The sequence below is a fragment of the Passer montanus genome, unplaced genomic scaffold (assembly GCF_014805655.1).
Source record: "Passer montanus isolate IOZ18808 unplaced genomic scaffold, ASM1480565v1 scaffold43, whole genome shotgun sequence".
Taxonomy (NCBI): Eukaryota; Metazoa; Chordata; class Aves; order Passeriformes; family Passeridae; genus Passer; species Passer montanus.
Window position 1 is genome coordinate 1,943,601 of NW_024369151.1, and position 21,355 is coordinate 1,964,955.

The window sequence follows — 21,355 nt, forward strand, 5'->3', positions numbered from 1 at the left end:
TTGGTGGCAGCTTCCTGGCAGCCTTTATTTTGCAGAGGGAGGTTTGGCTGTGCTGTAAACAGGATGTGTCCATGATTGTCTCTTCTTTTGAATGCACCGTGTGTCTGAGCACTGAGCTCAACCCTGATATTTCTGTTTTTTCTTCTCCCCCACCATAGCGAGCAGTGCTGAGTAAGGGAGAGCCAAGGAAAGACGGCTGCATGAAGACTGAGCTGCTGAAAGACATCACCAACAACAAAGAGGAAGGTGAGCACCTGCCCTGGCTGAGGGTCAGAGCTGGCTCATGAGGTGGGCACATGATAGGGACAAAACTGGGGGCTTGGACATGTGCCCCCAGCAGCACAGGGGTGCTCCCACAAACACAGGCTCCCTTCTCCTGCGTTCGTTCTCAGCAGGGCTCTTCCACTGGAGATGCAGATCTGCTTTTCTGTCCATCCCTCACTGCTCCCCTGAAGAAGGAGATCTAATTTTCACTTCTGCGTTGGTGTGAAGTGCACAGGAGTTACTTTGAACTTCCTGTGTGTGGCTGGTTTGAGCTGAACTTTGGTCCCTCCCCACAATGACCTTTTCCTCCCTCTAGGAATGTTGACTTTCTGTTCTGCTGTGGGTTTCTCTGCTGCTGCAGAGAAGCTCCAATGGCTGCAGGGTGGCTGGAGGGGTCAGACACCCCACACCTCGTGGCTCCTGTGGGGGTTCTGCAGCTTTTAGTGTGCAGGATGCAGCACAGTTTCAATTGACAAAGTCTTTTCCTGCAGGGTTGTCTTTGAGTTACATGCACACAAATCTAAGGGCTTAATAAATGTGTCAGTGGGATTAGGGAAAAACCCACCACTCTTTATCTTTCCCCCAACTCCCTCCTTTCTTTCCATTTTTTATTATTCCTAGACTAGTTACTTCTCATAGCTCTTCAGGGATTTGGTGTATTTTTGTTCTCCTTTCCATAATAGAGCATTATGAAAGCACTGAACTGGCCCCATCGAAATCCCTACTCTTATCTAGAAGCAAAATTTTGGACTTAATTCAGTTGTGTGTGAATACAGCATTGCTTTTTCTTTCTTTTCTGTCCAGCATAATGTTTTGTCAAGTTGCTCTAGTTAGAAAGTAAAGCTCAGAACAGGCAGAAATACTGAATTCTGTGTCAGGTGCTTGGATATTAACTGGGAGCACAGGAATCCTGCTGCCTGCAGTGGTGGCACAGGGACCTCTGGTCTGGGCAGAGCAGAGACAAAGTCTGAGGTGTCAGGAGGTGCTGATGGGAGGTTGTGTTGCTCTGGGGGACCTCACTTTGATCCCTTGCCTTTCTTAGCTCAGGATTATAAAGCTTGTTTGTGTAGCTCAAGATTGATGTTGAGGTGTCAAGAATCTGTGGAGGTAAAAAATCCAAATGGAGGGTGGGAAGAGACATTTCTGTGCCTCTTGACTGACTTTGACTTGGAGCAAATGCTGTGTCAGAAGGAAGCTGAGAGCCCTCCCTGTGCAGGGACAGGCTCGAGGCTTCACAAGGTGCTGAAATTCCAACCACTCCAGTCTATTGTCCAGCTCTATTCCCAGGGAAAGGAGGCTCCTAAATGTGAGTCTCTGTTCTTCTGGAATGTTCCGAAGGTGTCCTTGCCTCCCCAGGCACACCACGAGTGTCATAGACCATGGTGTGTATGCTGCTGTGCTGGGACATTGTCCCTGCTGCCCCTGAGTCCCCAGCTGGCATCCTGGGAGGATCATCACCACCAGAGCTTTGGTTCACAGCCCAAAAGCCTGTTAATAACAGTGTTTAGTGCTGGCACAGAATTCATATTTTTGCCTGTTGCATGAACGTGAAGTCATTCCAGCAGGCTTGCAGGATGGCATGGAATAGTTCCTTTGAGCCCAGTTTCCTGCCTCGGGGATGGAGCTGGGATGTGGGGACTGGAAAAGCTCCCTGAAGTCTCAGCTTCCTCTCTTCAAGTTCTCTTGAACAGTCATTTCCCTTTAGTGAGGAGGATGGTGCTGCTGAATATCTGTCAGTGGCACAGAGTGGCTTGGTTTGGGCTGCTGAGGCTGTGCTTGGTGGGAGCTGTGGCTGCAGTGTGTGACTGAACCTTTCCCTTTGGGAAAACCCCCTGGCAGGTAACCTGACAATATTAAACCTGGCATCTAAACTTCCAGGGGCTTGAAGCTGCAGATCCAAAGGCTGACTAAAGGTGCTGTTTGGGCTAAAAGCTGACTGGGAATTACTCTGTTTTCCCCTCTTTTCACTCCCTCCTGCCTCAGAAAGCTGCTGATGCTGAGGGCAGGTCAGGTCCCCATTGGAATTGTGTTAGCACATCCCATAGCTCCACTGCTGCCTCTGAATGGCCTTGCACCAGTTCCCCCTCTGTGCAAACTTGAGCTTTGCCTGAGTCCAGGACAAGACAGGAAATTCAGGTAGCTTGAAGCCTTGGCTGACATTTAGGGGTCTTACCCCAAGCCAGGCCTGTCAGCTGCAGTGCTGCCTGTGAGCACTGCCTGCCCCAGCACTGATGAACACCATCCTGCTGGAGATCTGCAGGAACATCTCTTGCAGGGAGAGCTCCTGCTCTGGTAGCTGAGCTGCCCCAGTTCATAATCACAGAATCACAGACTGGTCTGGGCTGGACGAGACCTCAAAGCTCATCTCATTCCACCCCCTGCCCTGGACCAGGGTGCTCCAAGCCCCATCCAGCCTGGCCCTCACTGATGTGCTGCTTTGAGCAGTGGACCCTTCCTGGTGGTCCTCAGCCTTCATTTGGGACATCTCAGCAGCTGGTTGTTGGTGTTTGGGATGGGGTGGGTGCTCTCAGGGAACATCCTGAGGGTGGGAGGCCCTTGGGTGGGCGGTTGTGGTGTTCTGTTCTCTGTTCCTCAACGGGAAGGTGTTGCAGAAATGCCCTGTGGTTCCCACCTGGGCTGTCCTCTTCTGCCTTCATCCCGATAAAGAGAAATAATTGAACTCTAAATGTAAAGTATTTGTAGGAACAAGCTCTTTGCATGTTCCAGCACTTTCATTTCCAGTTCTTGGGATGAGTCCCAGCCTTTGGAAGTTGTTCACTAGGCTTGGTGTCCCTATCTGTGTAAAATTGCTCAACGCAGATAGAAAAAAGCTGTGGATGAGGCTGTTTTGTGGTCCATGGGAAATGCTCCAGTTCAGTTTCACATGTGGGTGTGAGCTCAGGTCCATACTTCCTTTGACAGGGTGGGAAAGGGGCAGGGAGATGGGAGATGAGTGGAAAAAAGCTTTTATTAGGCCATATTGTCTTTAGTCTGACTCAGAGAGAAACTATTAAAAAGTGGTTTCTTTGCAAGGATTGCAAGTGAATTCAGCTCTCCTCGTGTGCTTCACTCCCAACTCTGCGTCTCTCTTGACCTTTCAAGGCAAGCCACTCCTTTTCTGATTCCCCAAGCCCAGGGGTGGAAAGTTCCAGTAAAGCAGCAGCACAAAGGAGCAGGGATGGGTGTTGGGAACTAAATTCTCCATTTGCTGCTGTGTTTCTGAGCCTTCACCCAAGGCAGATGTCTTACAAGAGCCACAGTGCTGGAGCCTGGTTCTGGGAGAGACCTGCACACTGTCTGCTCTCAGATAAACTTCAGTCTGCTTTGAGAGACTGTCAGGGGTTTAAATTCCTGGAGGGGTCTTTTTTTTTTCGACTGGATGATCTTCAGAGATCCCTTCCAACCCCTGTGACTGAGTCCCCAGCAGCATCCCCAGCCCAAGTGCTGAATCCCAGTGACCCAACCTGTGTAACCTCAATGTTCAGCACTCACAGCAGAAGTTGATTCCTCCTGTTTTCTAGTTTACTTTTCCTGCTTTTGCATGTTGGTGTGCAGGGTCACAGTGCTCCAGGGAGGAGTGACATCTGAGTCTGGAAATACCTGGACACCAATCCATCTTCACAAGGGCTTGGGGGGGAAGAAGAGACCATCAATAACACCCTAGAGAGGAACTTCTACCTGAAAATACATCAATCTGCATTTCCTGGCTTCAAAATGCTCTGCTTTTTGGCTTCAGTCTCAGAATCCCAGACTGGTTTGGGTTGGAAGGGCCCTTAAAGATGATCCAGTTCCAACCCAGTGCCATGGGAGAGATGCCATCACTGGGTCAGGCTGCTCAGGTTGCTTCCAGCCTTATTGATGGAGGGGGTGCTTTCCTTCCCAATGGATTCAGGGTCTCCAGCTCCCACCTCTCCCTCATCTCTGTGGTTTCAGCCCAACATCTTCATTCTTGGGCTCTTCTCTGCCTGGCAGTTTTCCTTTGTTGGAGTTAGAGGAGGAAGAGGGGAGGGAACTGCTGTAACACAAAGATTAAAAGCAGGTGCTTTTCTCACTTTTATCCAGCAGGACAGTTGGGTATTGAATCAAAGGCTGTGGGATCTGTGGTGTTTCAAGGATGGTTAAGGTAGAACATCTGTGAGATGTGTGTGTGTATAAATACAGCTGTATGCTCTTCTTGGTCGGCACTTCCAAATCCTGAGCTTTTCATTTAAGCTCTGTCTTTGCTTAGTTCATTTAAGCTAAGTTCATTTAAGCCCTGTCTTTGATTAAACATTTCTCTTGCAGCAGCTGAAGCCTCTTGGCTATGCTTGGGCTCTGGAAATACATGAAAAATCCCACAGGCAGAGAGTGTCTTGCCTCCACCTTTCTCAGCACCGAGATGCTCAGAAAAAAGTGTAAAAGTTCCAGATAAGATAGTGGTGCATTTGTTGCAGAATATATTTTTATTTCTATTTATTTTCTTTTTCACACTTTTCCCTCAGGCCTGGTGGCTGCACTTTGGCCTGGAGTACAAGGGCTCATTTACATATTTTTCTTATTTTGTTTCACTGAGCAGTGAACTCTAAGCTTTAAAAACACATTTATGCCTTTATTTTTTTCAGAGCATTGTCCAAGTAACACTGAGTTTTGAGTTGATAGCTGATAACTTCAGATGGGAAGTTTCTGTGGGTCCCCACAGAGGTGACTGTGTCCCCTCAGGCCATAGCCTTTATTTTTTTCAGAGCATTGTCCCAGTAACACTGAGTTTTGAGTTGATAGCTGGCCTCCCTCAGATGGGAAGTTTCTGTGGGTCCCCACAGAGGTGACTGTGTCCCCTCAGGCCATGCCCAGGATGGCTGGTGGGGTCACTAACACATCTGTTGGACAGCCTCTGCCCACAGATAAGTTTTGGCAGGCTGGACCCAGCTCTGGCAAGCTCCAGGGCAGGACTGGAGCCAGGTCTGGCTCTGCTGAAAGGGCTGGAAACCCCAGCAGGCAAAGACAGCAAAGAGGAACCGATGTCTGGCTGGGAGAGCAGAGGTGGCTTTAATTTTCCCTAATTTAGGGTTTTTTTTTTTGAGATTATCATTCTAATTCTGAATTAATCCAGCTCCTTTCTGCTTAGATGTAGTAGCTGGCAGGTCAGACATGGTCCAGGCTGGGATGGGTTTGTCCAAAGATCACTTTTTTAAAGTCAGCCTGTGCTGCTTTTGAGCTGTGGGTTCTCTCTGTTGGTTGCAGCAGTGGCTTAGGGACCCCCAGAGTCTGAGATGCCTTTTAGACACCTAAAATCAGATGAGGTGGTCTCACCCTGTCTTAGCTTCTCTCCTGCTTCCATCAGAGTCTGTTTTTCTCAGGGGGATTTTAATTCCATTTTGAATGTGATGTTCTGAGATGAAAACTTGAGCCTGACCCTTCTGCCTGAGCCTGGGGAGGGCTGGGAGCTCTGCAGTGCTCTCAGGGAGCTGTTAATTCATAGCAGGGATTTAAATTTGTTATTGGGTGTTCTTTGCCACGTGGAGTCACAGGGATAGTGGAATAGCCCAACTTCCCGAGCCTTAAATTCCTTGTGTTACTAAAATGTGCCCAGCCCCTAAATAATATATATTTACTGAAGTTTGTGCCAACTTGGTGTCAACTTCAAATACACCAGTAAATCTGTTGGGTTTTAAATTACCTGGGTTTTAAATGAATCCAAGCTTGGATGGGCATTCAGGCAGTGTTGGGGTCCATGGGAGAAGCTTTTCCTGCTGCATCTGGCATGGGGGATGCCTAAAGGAGCTTTGAAAAGACTGGGATGCTTCTAATTAATGAGGTTACACTTCATGGATGCAGGCTAGACGTCCTACCTTTTATTTCTTTTTAATTAAAGAAAGGATGGTTGTAGATTAAAGAGCACTGAGCAAGTTGGAGAGAAAGCTGAATGTGGAGAAAACCTTGTTTTGGCCTACTTAGAAGGGATGAATGCTGTAAAGTCACAAAGTTTTAGAGAAATAAAAACTTTGCGTTTATAATTCCCTTGCACTTAGCACAGGAGCAGAAAAGCTGCTGAACAGCATTTTCAAGGGGAGAACTCACTGCCACGAGGTGTATTTGAAATGAGGATTTTAGCAGGTTTTCAGTGAAGCTTTTTTTGGGGAATGAAAAAGGGGGGATGAAAAGGTCACGTCAGGAAGAAGTGTTCCCTTAGGTGTCTGGAGCTGTGGAAGAGCTTCTGTGGGCTGTTTGATTCAGTATTGTCACTGGGAGGCTCCTGCTGGCTCTGGTTTGTGTTCCCACCCGTCTGTGGGCCAGAGTTCAGCCAGGCTGTGAAATGTGTCGAGTTGTGCCTGTTCAGCAGTGCTGTGCAGGTGCCCTTGCTGAACCTGGGGTGGCAATTCCTGTTTGCCTGTCACCAGATCAGGTGTCTTGGTTGGGAAAACCCGACCAGCTCCCTTGAGTTGCCATACTGATTGTGAGGCAGCTCTTGACATGAACTGATTCTCCACGAGCAGCTTTTCAGTTTGGGTTTGAAGTGGGGATGATGCTGTGCAGGAGCTCAGTGTGTAGGGGACAATGCCATTCCAAACTGCTCATGAGTTTGTTTTAGTGCTGCCACAAGAGGGAATGGGAGAATGGAGGGGTTGTACCCCAAAGAAAGGGAGGATCCTGCTTGCAGTGTCTCAGGCTTGTTGGAGGCTGGAGGGAAACGTGGTTTCTCTTGGTCTCTGCTGTGAAGTTTCATATCTCTTTTTGATCAAACCTCTGCTCACACAGGTTTGGAAGGCTGCTGCCACTTCCAGAGTCAATCAGATTGCATTTCACAATAAGGGAAATAAGTGTGTGTGTGTGTGTGTGATTTTAATTTCAGCTTCATGGATTTTTCATAAAGCCCGTGATGCTTTCTGGAGTAATGCAGTTCCTTCTTCCCTAGGGCAGTGCTCTAATTCACATTGTTTTGGTTGCTTTCATGGCAGGTAGAGCAATTCCTGCCCTCTGCCTATTCAGTTTATCTCATAGTCAGCCACTGAAGTTATTTGACTGCTCTGGTTGGAGAACACAGTGTTTAAAGCAACAAATCTTGAAGGCTTCATTCAGCCAGGTGCCTAAAGCTGGGCTCTAGAAACCTCCGGCTGTGGTTAGAGAGCTTATTTTTTGTTGTTTTGCTTTTTTTTTTCCCTGGCACTGAGTTTGCTGCAATAATTGCTTAAATGGCCTTTTAAAGACCCTGAATGCAGAAAGAGAAACAAGAATTGAAAGAATAAAGGCATAGTTGTGGCTCCCTCTGCCCACAGCTTTTCAAATAGTTAAATAAAACAGTGAAAAAAGGAGCACTTTATCTTCTCCCAGAGTTTTTGCTATCTAAAACAAACCCTTGGGCCTCTTTCTGTACTCAGGGAGCTCTGGGTAGTGTGAGAGGGAGCAGGTGGAGGTGATAACTTTGAATCCTGCTTGGGGAACCCTCAGTCACTGCTCCTGCAGGTGAGGTTTGTGTCTGTGTGCTCCAGAGAACACTGGGGAGCAGTTTTTGGATGCTCTGGAGCTCTCTCTGGGGGCTGTGAGCCAGCAGAGCCCACGTGGGAGGCAGTCCCAGGCTGGGTTGCCTGGAATGAGGGGGAATGGATCTCTCAGTGCAGTGTCTCACCAGGAAAAATGGCCAGAGCTCATCCCCAGGGCACAGTGACCACTCGGGGTTTGGAGAGACTTTCCAGAGACATCTGCAAAGATGCTTTGTGCCCACATCTGTGGCTTTCAGCTGGAAATCAAGTGCATCAGAGGGGCTGTCCCCCTCTTAATTGATGGGCAGTCTGAGGCTGGAGGGGCCAGATGCTCCAGGAGGCCTTTGAGACATCCCTGGGCAGAGCCTGGTGTGAGTTCAGCACTGACCAGGTGTCCAGCCAGGGGCTGGATTGGATGCTTCAGGTGTACTGACCAGGCCTAAGAAGGCTTTCAGTTTGCTGGAAATGTCTTTAAATCTCAGATGGGCACCAAAACCCAGAAAGTTTAGGGAATAATAAGGTTGTTTGAGATACTGGAATGCATCACTTTTAGAATCTAGAGCTGCCAGTGCTGTTTGGGCAGGAGTTGTACCCAAATCTTTCAGGTCAATGCATTGGGAAGGAGATATTAAATATCAGGGCAAGGCTCTTCCCCCAGAGGGTGCTGGCACTGCCCAGGCTCCCCAGGGAATGGGCACGGCCCCGAGGCTGCCAGAGCTCCAGGAGCCTTTGGCCAGCACTGCCAGGGATGCCCAGGGTGGGGTTGGTGGGGGGTCTGGGCAGGGACATGGGTTGGACTGATGATCCTGGTATGTCCCTCCCAGCCCAGGATATTCTGTGATTCCATGATTAATACGGACTAAACAAACGCATTAAAAAAGGGTAGAAAAAGTGAAATATTTTTTTCCCCCAATGAAAATGGAAAGAGAATTTGGGTGGGTTTTGGGCAGAGCTGTTCTGTGAGCTGGGTGGTGCTGGGTCTCGTCCCTGCTGGCCTTTGCAGGGAGCTTGGAGCTGCTCCAGGCTCACTGGGCTTGTCATCCCAGGTCCTGGTGGTCCTTCGTGCGTTAGCCTGGCACCAGGTTCTTGCCAGGTCACAAGAGATATTTGTGAGGCAGCAGAGGGAGCTGGGAAGGGGCTCAGCCTGGAGCAAAGGAGGCTCAGGGGGGACCCTGTGGCTCTGCACAACCCCTGACAGGAGGGGACAGCCGGGGGGTCGGGCTGTGCTCCAGGGAACAGGGACAGGAGGAGAGGGAACGGCTCAGGGGCAGGCTCAGGGTGCCAGAGGAGGCTCAGGTTGGACAGCAGCAGGAATTTCTTCATTGGAAGAGGCTGCTCAGGGAGGTTTGGAGTCCCCATCCCTGGAGGTGTCCAAGGAACCCCTGGAGGTGCCACTGAGTGCTCTGGGCTGGGTGACAACGTGGGGACCAGGCACAGGTTGGACTCAATGGTCTTGGGGGTTTTTTCAGCCTTGGTTCTGGGATTCAGAATGTTGTTCAGAATGTTGTTCAGAATGTTGTTCTCCTTGCCTGTTTGTGCTCTGAGGGCAGTGTGAAATGAGCTGCTGGTACCCAGTGGTCTGGCTGTTCCTCCAGTGACTCCAGGCTCTTTGGGTCCTGTAGGTGAAAATTGCTTTGATGGGAGCTGGTTTGACTCAATCCCCCCTGCTCTGACACAGCTCTCCCTGTACTTCTCGTGTTGCTTTTCATAACTGTCTGCTCTCTGGAAGGAAAACAAGCCAAGGAATCCCTAACAGCAGGTTGATGTAATCATTGCTCTGAGCGTGCCAGTGAATTGTTATCACTCCTGGTTGCCTGGGGAGCTGCTGGGTTGTCATGTCAGAAACTTTTTCTGCAAGTACGTGACGTTCATAGTTGGATTTTTCAGCTTGGATTTGGAATCTTTGGTGGGACAAAGTCACTGGTGGAGGAGCAGGGAAATGTTTGAAATGTTTGTTTATATGGGCATTGTTGTGGGTGAGCTTTGTCAGGCTGCAAAAACCTTGCTGCATTTGAATCATAGAATTATTTTAGTCTAAAAATGCATTTACTACTCTTCACTCCTGTGTTTACTCCTGCTGTTACCTTTGAAATGACACCATGAATCCTGGTCCTGTTGTGCTTTGTCATGCTGAAAGAGCCAATTCCACTGAAGAACATTCCCAGGAGAGCTGGGATAGCCAGGGGGTTATTCCTTGTGATGTCCCCTGTAGCTGCAGACCCTGATGTGGACATTTGGCTGCTGGGCTGTGTGTGGGCCATAAAAGCTCCCTGGGACAGCCCTTCCAGCAAAGCTTTTCTGTGTCACACTGGCTTTGGGCAGGGCTTTGCCAGAGATCCAGATGCAAGATGGGGCAGAGTTTTATTTGCCAGGTGAGGTGTTGACATATGGTGCAATAAATGCAGTTATTGGAAAAGCCAGAGATAATATTTACCTTGAAAAATCCATTGTTGGGAATAAATGGCCACATCTGCAGCTGAGGCAAGTGGGAGTAAGTGCACTGCTGTCACCTGGGTCACCCACCCCAAATGTCACCACATCAGGATCCAGGAGGGCTGGGCAGGTGGGTGAGGGAACAGCCTGACACTCAGTGCTGTCCTTTAGTTGATGTGGTGGTGGTTGATCCATGGTTGGATGATCTTGGAGGTCTTTCCCAACCCTAAATATTCTGGGATTCTGTGATTTACATCAGGCAGGGTGCTGGAGGAGAGGGTTGTTCTTACAACATGAGTAGCTGTACTTGGAGTGCAGCTTGGGAGTTTCAACACCACTTGTGACCCTTTTCTCCTCTCTTCCTCCCTCTCCCTGCAGGGTTTAATGCCATGGCTGCAGATGAAAGCGCTACAGAAAAGCAAGTGGGGGAACCAAAAATGGCAGTAGACGGTGAAACCAACGGCTCCTGTGAGCACAGCGAGGGTGGGGGCCACCCAAACCCACCCAAAAACACTCAGGACAACACGAAAGTGAGCCAGCAGGACTCTTCTACTAAATTAAATAGGATAGCAGAAAATGGCATTTCGGACAGCGAGCCTGGGAAGCAAAACCATCTGAAAGCAAATGACTTCACACAGACTTCTGTCACAGGGAGCAATGGATATATCCTAACCAAGCAGATGGCACAGGAGCAGCCTCTAAGGACTACCAGCTTTGCTTCTCTCACTGGCCATGCTGCAAAGACCCTGCCTGGAGGAGCAGGCAAAGGCAGGACTGTGGGGTCCTTTGCCCAGCTCCAAGCCACGATGCCAAGCAAGCTCGGGGAGGGCAGTAAGGACATGGATGCTAAGAAAGGCCCTGCTGCTAATGCTGAAGTCAAGGTGCACCGAGCACGGAAGACAATGCCTAAACCCACCCCCAGCCTGGTAATGTACCTGCCCAGCACAGAGCTGCTGCTGGGCTTGCTCTTGGCTTTCTCTGGGGGTCTGAGGGATACCTGGCTGCATGGCAACACGTGGTGTTCAGAGCTTGTCTGCTGAGTGGATTGGTTTTTAAATTATTTTTAAATTTTTTAATATATATAATATTTTATTTTATTTTTTCTCTTCCTCCAGACAGAAACGTTAAAATAGTTGGTCACATGGCTACCACCAGCTCCCATCCCCAGTGTGTTTCTAAATATATAATTGATCAATTGCCTCCTCCAACAGATCTATGTGAGACACTAAATGGCCTTTCTCTCATGGCTCTATTGCTCATCAGCCTCTGCTGACATCCAGAGCTGCTTGTGAAATAAATTAGATTTTTTCTGAGGTCAACCCAAAGGAAATTAAGCATAGCATGTAAACTTGAGGCTCCTCCTAAGCTCAGAAGCTGTCAAGGAGCTGATCTGTGAGGCAGTTTGATTGTGTTGCTGTAGGAATCATTACAGGGCTAAAACAGATGATGTTTTCTCTCCATGTCATTGGGAAATGTTCTCTCCAGAATCCTTAGGGGTGGATTTGCCATCACTTAATAAAGCAGAGCCCTGCTTTTTATTTGGAGGCATAAGGAGATGTCGTTTGGTGCATTCATGTCATAGTGGGGAAGACAGAAATTCTTTGTCATGGGACAAGTTTGATTATTTTTCTGGTTCTTTGCCAGAGGTAGGGAATAGATCCTGCAACAGGCAGATCTCCACTAAAAGCAGTTGGTTTTCATCCCTGTGATGCTGTATATGGCTACAGTGAGCTGGATCCTGTCATTGTGCTGTGTCTGAGGGTGGAGGGAGGCTGCCTTTGGGGCAAGGGAAGGGTCAGCCATGGGAGTCATTCCCAGAAATGCATGGAAGCTGCTGCAGCCTCCTCAGGGTGAGTGCAATGCATTGGTGCTGTGATCCTGCAGATCCACAGGGACCCTCAGCTGTCCCCCTCATCTCAGCACAGCAGTGGTGAGGTGTGAAGGGCTCAAAGCTGGGAGTCCCTGTGGTCTGGAGGAGGGAAAGAGAGAAAAAAGGGAAAAGAGAGGGTGGCAGCTCGCCAGCCCCAGATGGGGAAGGTCCCGTGGCTGCGGCACCACCTGTGCCTCCAGAGGCAGCTGGGAGTCCAAAGGGCACAGCAGGATCACAAACCTGTGGGCACCAGGCTTGGGAGAGGGGCAGAAGCCACAGCTGCCTGCCAGGATTTCCAGCCAGCCCCCTGAGCACTCATTTCCTCTGTGCCTTGCCCTGGCTGTGTTTGAATTCTGCTCTCACCCCACCTGTGTTTCCTGGCTTGCACAGGGAAGTCCAGCTGCCATCCATCTCCCAGCAGGGTGTCTCTTACCCAAGGAGGGCTTTGCAGCCCAAACTGCCTCCAGCCCCCAGCTGTGCACTGGAATTAGGCCAGGCAAACCCCCACACCCTGGTGGGATTGAGCAGAGAGAGATCCCATGGGGCTGAGCAATTGAAAGAGGCAATTCCCTCCTAAAAGGTGACTGCTAGGTTAGGAGGGAGTGTTTCCCTCATTCATAGTTTATGCTACATCAGAAGACTATTTGTATTCAGCCCCTTGGGATTCAAGGTTTGTCTCTGGGAAGTGGCGTGGGGTGTTGGGGAGCTCTGGGAGTGCTGGGACACAGCTCACTGGGACAGGGCTGCTGATCCTTCTTTGCTCACATGACAAAAGCAGCTTCAAAAAACCAAAGCCTGCACTTGTTGGGCTGCTCTAGAAAGTACATAGCCTGTCCTCAGCTCCTCTGGGCATTTGCCTTGGGCTTAAAATAGGGAGAGAAGCAACATTCCCAGGAAGGGTGGTGAGAAGAGGCTGTTCCCATGTTCTCTGCTCAAGCCTCTGCAGCTGAATGGGAACCCAAGATCTGATCTCAGTTCTGCAAGACAATAAAACATCTGTGTGTTCAGCCTTCCTGATAATTACTACCTCATTTTTCCCCATTGTCTCTGGAATTTACATGCTATTTTCTTTGGAGCAGCAGAGTCCTTGCTAGCTGTCATTTTTCTGTCCCAATTATTTCTTTGTTGAGCTGCTTAGAGGAGGCTCCTCAGCTCAGGAGCTTTTGCTGTACCAACCTTCACACCTTCTCCCCTTCAAAACCTCTGTGAAATCAGGTGCTGTATCCTGGGAAATAAATGATGGAAATCACCCAGGAACTGATATTACAGAACACAGTAGTTTGCTTGGCTAATATTTTTTAGGGCATTTTTGTTTTCTTCATGAAACTGTTCTTGCAGAAGTGTTCTGCCCAGGAGGAGGAGGGGAGGAAGGTATTTTGCTGCCTGCAAAGTGTGAACATTTGTTCCCCCTGGCTCCTGCAGAAACCCACTGGGGCCAAGAAATTGTTTTCTGTAATCCAATAGGTGTCAGGGGACCTTGGTAACACGTGAATTGGTCTCTGAAAGGGAGAAGAGAATTTTCTCACCAATTTAACCAGCTTTTTCTCTGTTTAGGAGTTGCTTCCTGAATTGGGATCGAAGCTGAATCTGAAACAGGTGACAATTTTAATTGATGTTGTCGCATGTAAAGGTGGTTTTTGAGCAGAGAACATAATTTCTGCTCCCCTCCTGAACAGAGCAGTAAACAAGCACTGCCCTTTTGGAAGAATCTTTCTGTCACTGCTAATCCATTTTACAGCTCTGTTAAGATCCCAAACGTTTCCAGGGCCAGGCAGCAGACTGAAAGGCAAATGTGTGCCTGCATGTGTGTGCTGTGCTTGGAGAAGGCCCCTCCTGCTTGGGAACCAGCTGCTGAGCTCAACTTCAGCAAAACATAAGGGATAGATGATGGTAAAGGTAGTGAGAGCATCCCAGAGTTTCCTTGGAGACAGGAGGAGCAGATGGATGAATTGGGAATCCCAAGTTGTGTTTCCTTTCCTTGGTGACCACAAGGCTGGAGTTTGGGGTGTGTGTCTCTGGTGGTATTTTTTTATGCTGTGCATATTTCCTGGGTCAGGAAATAGTGCAAAAATCCTTTAAATGAGTGTTTTGGCCTGACTAACAATGTGTCCCCAAAATGCCAGGTGCCAGTTTAACTGGGGGAGACAATGTGGGCAGGGAGAAAGAACTTGGAGCAGGACATGCTTTGCTTATTTAAGTCTTTCTACCAATATTCATCAAACTATTCCCTTAAGTAGCATTGCCATTAAATACCTGATCCCAGAGCTTTTAAACTGCCTCCTTTGTGGTGCTGCTGTGCTGGCCTGGGCTGAGGCTGCTCTGCAGGAGCCTCTGGCCTGGAGAACACCCTGTGGCATCTCTTGGGGCAGGCAGGTGGCAGCCAGGAGATTGCAAGGGTCTGGGATTGCTCAGCGAGCTCTGACCCTCTCATGTAGGAGGAAACAAAGCAAAAGGGCAGAGTCTAATGGGTGTGATGATAATGGGGATATTGTGTCCTTGGGGAGCACTTAGAAGGTCCCTCCAGGACCCTCTCCAGGGAGATATCCAGGTGTGCTCTATTGGAAAGAGTGAATTCTGTGTGTGTGAGCTTGGGCAGAATTAAATATAATGGAAACAGAATATCCTGAGCTGGAGGGACTCACCAGGATCACCCAGCCCAGCCCTGTCCCTGCCCAGACCCCCAGCAACCCCACCCTGGGCATCCCTGGCAGCGCTGGCCAAAGGCTCCTGGAGCTCTGGCAGCCTCGGGGCCGTGCCCATTCCCTGGGGAGCCTGGGCAGTGCCAGCACCCTCTGGGGGAAGAGCCTTGCCCTGAGCTCCAGCCTGAGCTGCCCTGGCCCAGCCCCAGCCGTGCCCTGGCTCCTGTCCCTGTCCCAGAGCAGAGATGGGAGCTGCCCCTCGGGAGGAGCTGCAGCCCCGGGGAGCTCTGCCCTCACTCTGCTCAGCTGAACAATCCCAGAGCCCTCAGCTGCTCCTCACGGCCCCTCCAGACCCTTCCCCATCTTCCCTGATGGGAAATCTCCTTCCGGAGTGACAGTGCTGCCATTGGGCTCCTTAAGCAGAGGGGTTGCTGCAGAGGGAAGTGAGAGTGAAGGCTTTGTGCAGAACATGAACTGCTGGTGCTGGCTGGAGCTGCTGCCCCAGTTCTGACCACAGCCCACAGAAATAACGGCCCTGGCCCCTGCAGAGAGGTTGGTTGATGTAAGGGGCCCTGGTGGCACTTCTGCCCTGGGCTCCCCTCTTTCGTTTTGACTGATGTGTGACACTCCCTTGCCTTGGGGCACTTTGGTGCAGGAGGGGACAGGGATGAGATCCACACCCCTGAGTGCTCTGCTTTAGAAACACATGGAGTGCAGGTTTGGGGCACATCTTCAGCTCAGTCTACCTGGCTGCCAAAATCATGTAGATGTGTGACTGCACTCAGATCAGTGCAACTGTAATCAAGTCACCATGGAATCCCCCCTCTAATGGGCACATATTAATCAGCAGATGAAAGGTGGCTCAGCCTTGCAGCTGCTCTGATCTAGACTAAGACCAAAGCCTTGCAGGTTTGTTACTCCAAGGTGAGGCTTGATCAGGCTGCTGAAATTCAGCAGTGAAAAACACAATCCTGCAGCAGCAGAGAAAAGGCAGGGCAGCACCACTACAGCTCCTACAGGCACTATCATCTGCTTGTGATCAATTTTTTATAGCAGATTGATATTTCTTGCTTAACCACCACTCACCAGTTGTTAGAGGCAGATCCCCCTGGGAGCTGCTGCTTTGTGCTCTTCAAAGGCAGTGCCTTGGTACAAATCTCCTGACCCTGTTCCTGATGGAGGGAGAGGCAGGGCTGCTCCCTGGCAGCTGCCCTGTTCCCTGTGCCAGTGCTGCTCAGCTCACTCCTCCTGCCCTGCTGGCTCTGCTTTGCAGCTCGTTGAGTGCTGGAGATGAGTCCCACAGATCAGAGAACTAAGGGAGCCCATAATCTAAGCCTGAGGTGATTGCAGGCATCACCAGCCCTTCTGCAGAGCTCTTGGAGCTGCCCTGCTCCCAGGCAGGACCTGTGCCTGTGTCCTTCCACCAGCACTCTGGTTTCTCTCCCAGCTTGCTGGTTTTAGTGATGGAAAGACCCTTTAAATGCTGGGCAGTGGGAAAAATGTCATGTGGAGTTTATAGAGCCTACACAAGGGTCCATTACTGAGGTTGGGTTGTTCTGTAGTTTTGCTTTCAGGGAAGAAAAACAAAACAACTGAGGATATTCTGTCTTCTGCCATTTTAATAACTTCCCCCTGATGCTGTTGGGCACTTCTGTGCCAATAATAGAAATGTGGTTGATCCCTTTAAAATGTAGACAACACTTGCGTTTAATTTTTGTAAACACATCAAATATTGTGTTCTTGCCCCAGTCTAGCCAATTGTCTTGGCTGTATTTCTCACAGTGGAGTTGCACATAGTGGTGGTCCCATTTTTGCTGTTTCCAGGCACAACCATTGCTAGAAATGTTGGAATATCTGTTCACCTTCTTCACTATCCCTACACAAAGTTGTGACTTCGCAGCCCTTTGCATAGGATGAGCTGATACCGCATGAGAAGCTGCAAGAATGAAGATGTTGGTGTTGCAGTTTCTTTTTCTCTCTCATTTACAGTCCTTTCTTGGCCTCCAGTAGCCCACAGCATGTGACCAGAGGGAGCTCAAGCTGCATCCTGGAGTTTCCTTTGCAGGCCATTCTGCTCTCAGTGCTTCTCTCAAACTGTGGTTGAAACCTGTTTAATAAGAATAGCAAAGATGTGATTGTTTAATGTAGCTGAGAGCCAGGAAAGGTGGTGAGAAAACTGACTTAAAAATTTGTGCTGATCTGTTTTATTACAATCCTTAGATGTAATATTTTTATACACACGAGAGATCTTTTCACCCCTTTCTGGGAATTTTTGTTTTTTACCATTGCTGCACATGCCTCCAAGTAAATCTTTATTGCATGAGACTTAATTTGATTTAAAAAAACTTTTAGCAGAATTGCCATGAAAAAGTCACATTCGGCAGTTGTTAGGCAGCCAGTTAAAGATTTTAAATTCATTTCTGTGTTGTAATTATAGAGGCAGAGAAAAACCCTAAGCTAATAACATATTACTTTTAAATTTAAAAATTGGATTGTATTCTTCCAAGCAGCCTGGCATGGGCTGAGTATGAATTCCTGGTGTTTGGGAGTAACAGCACCTTTTATCAGAGAGTAGCTGCAAAACCTGCACTTAAAGGACACAAAATGCAGCCCTTGTTTACACTTGTGCCAGGTCTTCCTGTCCAAAACTCATTTTTCTAATTTTAAGTTAGAAATGGAAAGCATTGGATAGATCAGGGGACTTGGGAATTCTCAGAATAATTGTGTAGCCAAGAGTTACTGTTAACCTTTAGATCCATAAACTCAGGACTTTTAAGAGGTATAAATAGTATTGTTGAGACTATTCTTGGCATACTGTGCCCTGCACTCCTGACGTGCATTTTTTAAGGGGTAGAACAACTGAGAACGGACTCAGGAGTCATCCAGAAAATGATCCTCTGGCCTCTTAATTTGCTCATTCTATTAAAATTATTGAAGAGGAAGTTTAAAAAAGAAAAAAAAAGAAGTTGGTCATACTCCATAAGTATCTCCTGGGAGCGAGAGGTTCTGATGAGACAGGGCTTTTTAATTTAGTTGCAAAAACATAATGCATTTAATGTGCATGTTTTTAAGGGGGAGAACAACTGGGAACAGACTCAGGAGTCATCCAGAAAATGATCCTCTGGCCTCTTAATTTGCTCATTCTATTAAAATTATTGAAGAGGAAGTTTAAAAAAGAAAAAAAAAGAAGTTGGTCATACTCCATAAGTATCTCCTGGGAGCGAGAGGTTCTGATGAGACAGGGCTTCTTAATTTAGTTGCAAAAACATAATGCATTTAATTATTTGACAGTGAGAGCAATTAAGCATTGGAACAACATATCAAAGGCTGTGGTGGATTTGTCGTCTTTGAAATCGTTAATCCAAGACTTGCTGCCCTTTTAGAAAAGCTGTGGCAATTGAGCCATAAGTTATGGGCTTGGTGCAGGAATCATTGGCACTTTGATGGCCTTTTGCTGTGGGTCATTTCTGATTATCATTAGAGCTTTGCTGGGCCTGCCTCTGCCAGCACCACACACGTGGCACAGCCTAATTAGGGGAGTCAGCCTCTTCCCTGTGTGTTCCCAAGGTCACATTGCTGGAGAGCAGTGGCTGGGGCTGCCTGTCTGAACCTGAGTGCTTTTATTGCTTCCTGCTCTTTATTGCAGCCTTGCTTCTGCCTGCATGCCTCTTTCTGTTTGGGTTTTTCAGCTGTTGCTTCACAAGTCCTGTAAAGAAGAGTTCTCCTGCAAGTGGGGCAGCACTTAAACCTTAGAGTCATGGAATGCTTTGGGCTGGAAGGGACCTTAAATCCCATCCAGTGCCACCCCTGCCATGGCAGGGACACCTCCCACTGCCCCAGGCTGCTCCCAGCCCTGTCCAGCCTGGCCTTGGGCACTGCCAGGGATCCAGGGGCAGCCACAGCTGCTCTGGGCACCCTGTGCCAGGGTCACCCACTCTCATAGGGCAGAATTCCTTCTTAATATTTAGTCTTCCTAATATCTAACCTAATTGAGATCTCCAACACTGCCTTGGTCCAGTGCCATCACTCAGGATCCCCATCCTGAGGGGACACAGAGGTGGGGGCACAGCTGTGCCAGGGCCTGCCCACCCTCACAGGGAACAGTTCCTCCCCAGTATCCCATATAACCCCACTCTTTTTCAATGAAGCCATTCCCTTGTCCTGGCACTCTGTGTCCTTGTGAAGAGTCTCTCTCTTTCTTGCAGCTCCTTCAGGTACTGGAAGGCCACAGTGGGGTCTCCTCAGAGCCTTCTCTGTTCCAGGCTGAGCAATCCCAATTCTCCCAGTCTTCCCTTGTGTTCTGCTGCTTGTTCTCGTGTTTTGCTGGAGCAGCAGTGCCAGACCTGCCTGCTGTACAGCTGGATGCAGTGGGATAAATCAGAGGGCAAATCCAGTGTCGAATGGCACAGCAGAGGCAGCTTTCACCCCAGTGTCTGCTGACTCTGTGGCAGGGAAGGACAAGCAGGGACTTTGTTTTGTGTTCCTCCATGTGTTTCCTTGTCTCACCAGGTACCTCCTTGCTGGGCTGGGACAGGAAAATGTTTCAGTGAACTGGACTAAGGGGCCTTGCCCTGACCTTGGCTTCCCTTTGCCACACTGGACACAAAAGGCACAGGAATAAAAGCACCATCAAACCAAGCCATTACTGTTTAAAAGAATAAACACAGATGGAAAAAGGAAACACAAACATAGTCTGGACCTCTGTGTCTGAGGCTTTTAGGGTACATAAAATGGACTTAGACACACAGGAAGGGGATTGTTTCCTAAATTAGAGGAGGAAAGCATTGAAGTAACATCAAAAGCTGAGAAATGGCACTGAGGGACATGGCTGAGTGGTGGACTTGGCACTGCTGGGTTAATGGTTGGACTTGGTGACCCTAAAGGTCTTGTCCAACCTAAATGATTCTCTGTGGAGCTGTAGGAACCCTTCTTCCATAACCAGAGGTGCAGGATTTGACTTTGTCTTGGGTACAGGCTCAAATCAGAGCAGGTGTGGGTGGCTGTGGTGCCTGGGAGGGGCTGCAGGAGCAACAAAATCCCCTCGGTTTGTTGTAGGAGCCTGGACCTGCCTGGGGCCTGGAATAGCAGCAGCTGGAGTGGGAACAGGGGGTTAAGGGAAGCCTGGCCAGCCCTCTGTGGATGCACCTCAGTGTCACAAACACTGCTTTGGCTGTGGTTGTTTGTGCTGGGCTAGAGGGGGAGCCTTTGCTGAGGCTCAGTGGTGCCAAGTGCTGTCCAAAAGGAAAATCCCTTTCCTTTGCTGCCTGCTCCTCTAGAACAGCTCTGCAGGAGTGTTGCTGAGTGTGCTCGGTGTGACAGGCAATAAGGGCTGTGCTTGAGTTGGTTCCTGTTCTCCAGAGGCACGCAGAGCTGTGCAAACAGGGTCTGCTCCTTGTCATTACCTCTGCCAGGTCACCTGTCAGCCTTCAGCCCGGGGGGAGTCACTCAGCCAGGCTGGCAGTGTTTGGGCAAAGCCCCCTTTTGTGCTGGAGGAGGGGCTGTGTGCTCCTGCTGGGAATGTGCTCCTGCCTTCAGATGAAAGGGATTTTGGTCGAGAGAAAGGACTTAAATTAATTTCCTAATTTTTTAAAATTACTTCTTCAATGCAAAAACTCAATTTAACTGCCTTTTGTTGTCCAGCATGCAAGTAAAGACCCCAAAGATGGGAGAGACAGCAGAGATCAGAAGGAATCCAAGGAGAAGGAGTTTGAGAACATGCTGGACTTTGTGAAGCCGTTGTCGTTGCCCTCTCTCCCGGGCCTTCACCAGTCACTACCTCAGAACCAGAGCTATGTGGCCACCACCAAGTCGCAGACAGGTAAAAAGGGAAGGGCTGGAATGTTGGAGTCCTGAGCAGCTCCCACCTCCCAAACCTGTGTGTGGGGCTGAGAGGGAGATGAGGAGGTTAACGAGGATTAAAAGTCTGGTAGTACCTTTTTGCCACTCAGCCTCCTCCAGGGTTCCCTTCCCTTTTTTCTGCTAAAAGCTTTTCTTAGAGGAGACACTCTGATCCCTTTTTCCTCTGGGATGTTCTGAAGAGGTTTCTATCAGTTCTGTAGGGCTTTGAATATCTCCACAGCTGCTTACCAAGAATTACAACCTTCTAAATAAAATTAATTGGGTTCACAGAATTTTTTAGCAGTCTCTTCATAAATTCTGGTAAAATTTCATTACCATGGAAGATGAAGAAATGCTTCCAAGGAACAGGCTGTGCAAGAGCAAACAATAACAGTGGTGCTGAAGCTGGCTGTTCCTAAAAAAGCCTGTCCCAAGCATCCTTCTGCTGTGCAGTCACCTAAGTCAGCAGCAGGCAGGGAGCTGTGATGTCTGGTTTGATTAGAAGGCCAAGAGGGAGACTTAGCAAATTAAGACCCAATCAAAGGAGTGAGAGGCATCAAACAGACTTCCATAGTAGGTGTGAAATGAGGTTAAATGGCAAACAGCTCTTTATGTAAGGTGCCTTTTCCCTGTGTGTTCTTCAGTTACTGTCAGATTGCTTCCATTGTCAGTTGATATTGTTGGCCTTGCAGTCTCATTTAGAGCAATTGGATTCCATTCAGCTTCCTACAACACCAGCAGCACTGCCAAATGCAGGATAATTTAAGGATTTGATGCCGTGTGAGCTGATGGAGGGGCCAGAAGGAGTGTGCAGAGGGCACTCAGAGCTTGGGCAGCCCTGGCAGGAAGCTGTC

At 48.9% G+C, this 21,355-nt stretch overlaps 1 protein-coding gene across 10 annotated transcripts in view; it reads left to right on the top strand.

Moving 5' to 3' along the window:
- Positions 1-21,355, top strand: part of EHMT1 (euchromatic histone lysine methyltransferase 1) — a 117,457-nt gene that overhangs the window by 55,449 nt on the left and 40,653 nt on the right. For 8 of the 10 annotated variants that reach the window (XM_039719996.1, XM_039719992.1, XM_039720001.1 and 5 more), the window contains exons 2-5: positions 159-246; positions 10,533-11,080; positions 13,579-13,620; positions 20,304-20,481. In XM_039719996.1, coding sequence (XP_039575930.1) covers positions 159-246; positions 10,533-11,080; positions 13,579-13,620; positions 20,304-20,481 — 856 coding nt within the window. The remainder of the gene's footprint in view (positions 1-158; positions 247-10,532; positions 11,081-13,578; positions 13,621-20,303; positions 20,482-21,355) is intronic. The other 2 variants (XM_039719995.1, XM_039720002.1) reach the window with 1 other exon arrangement.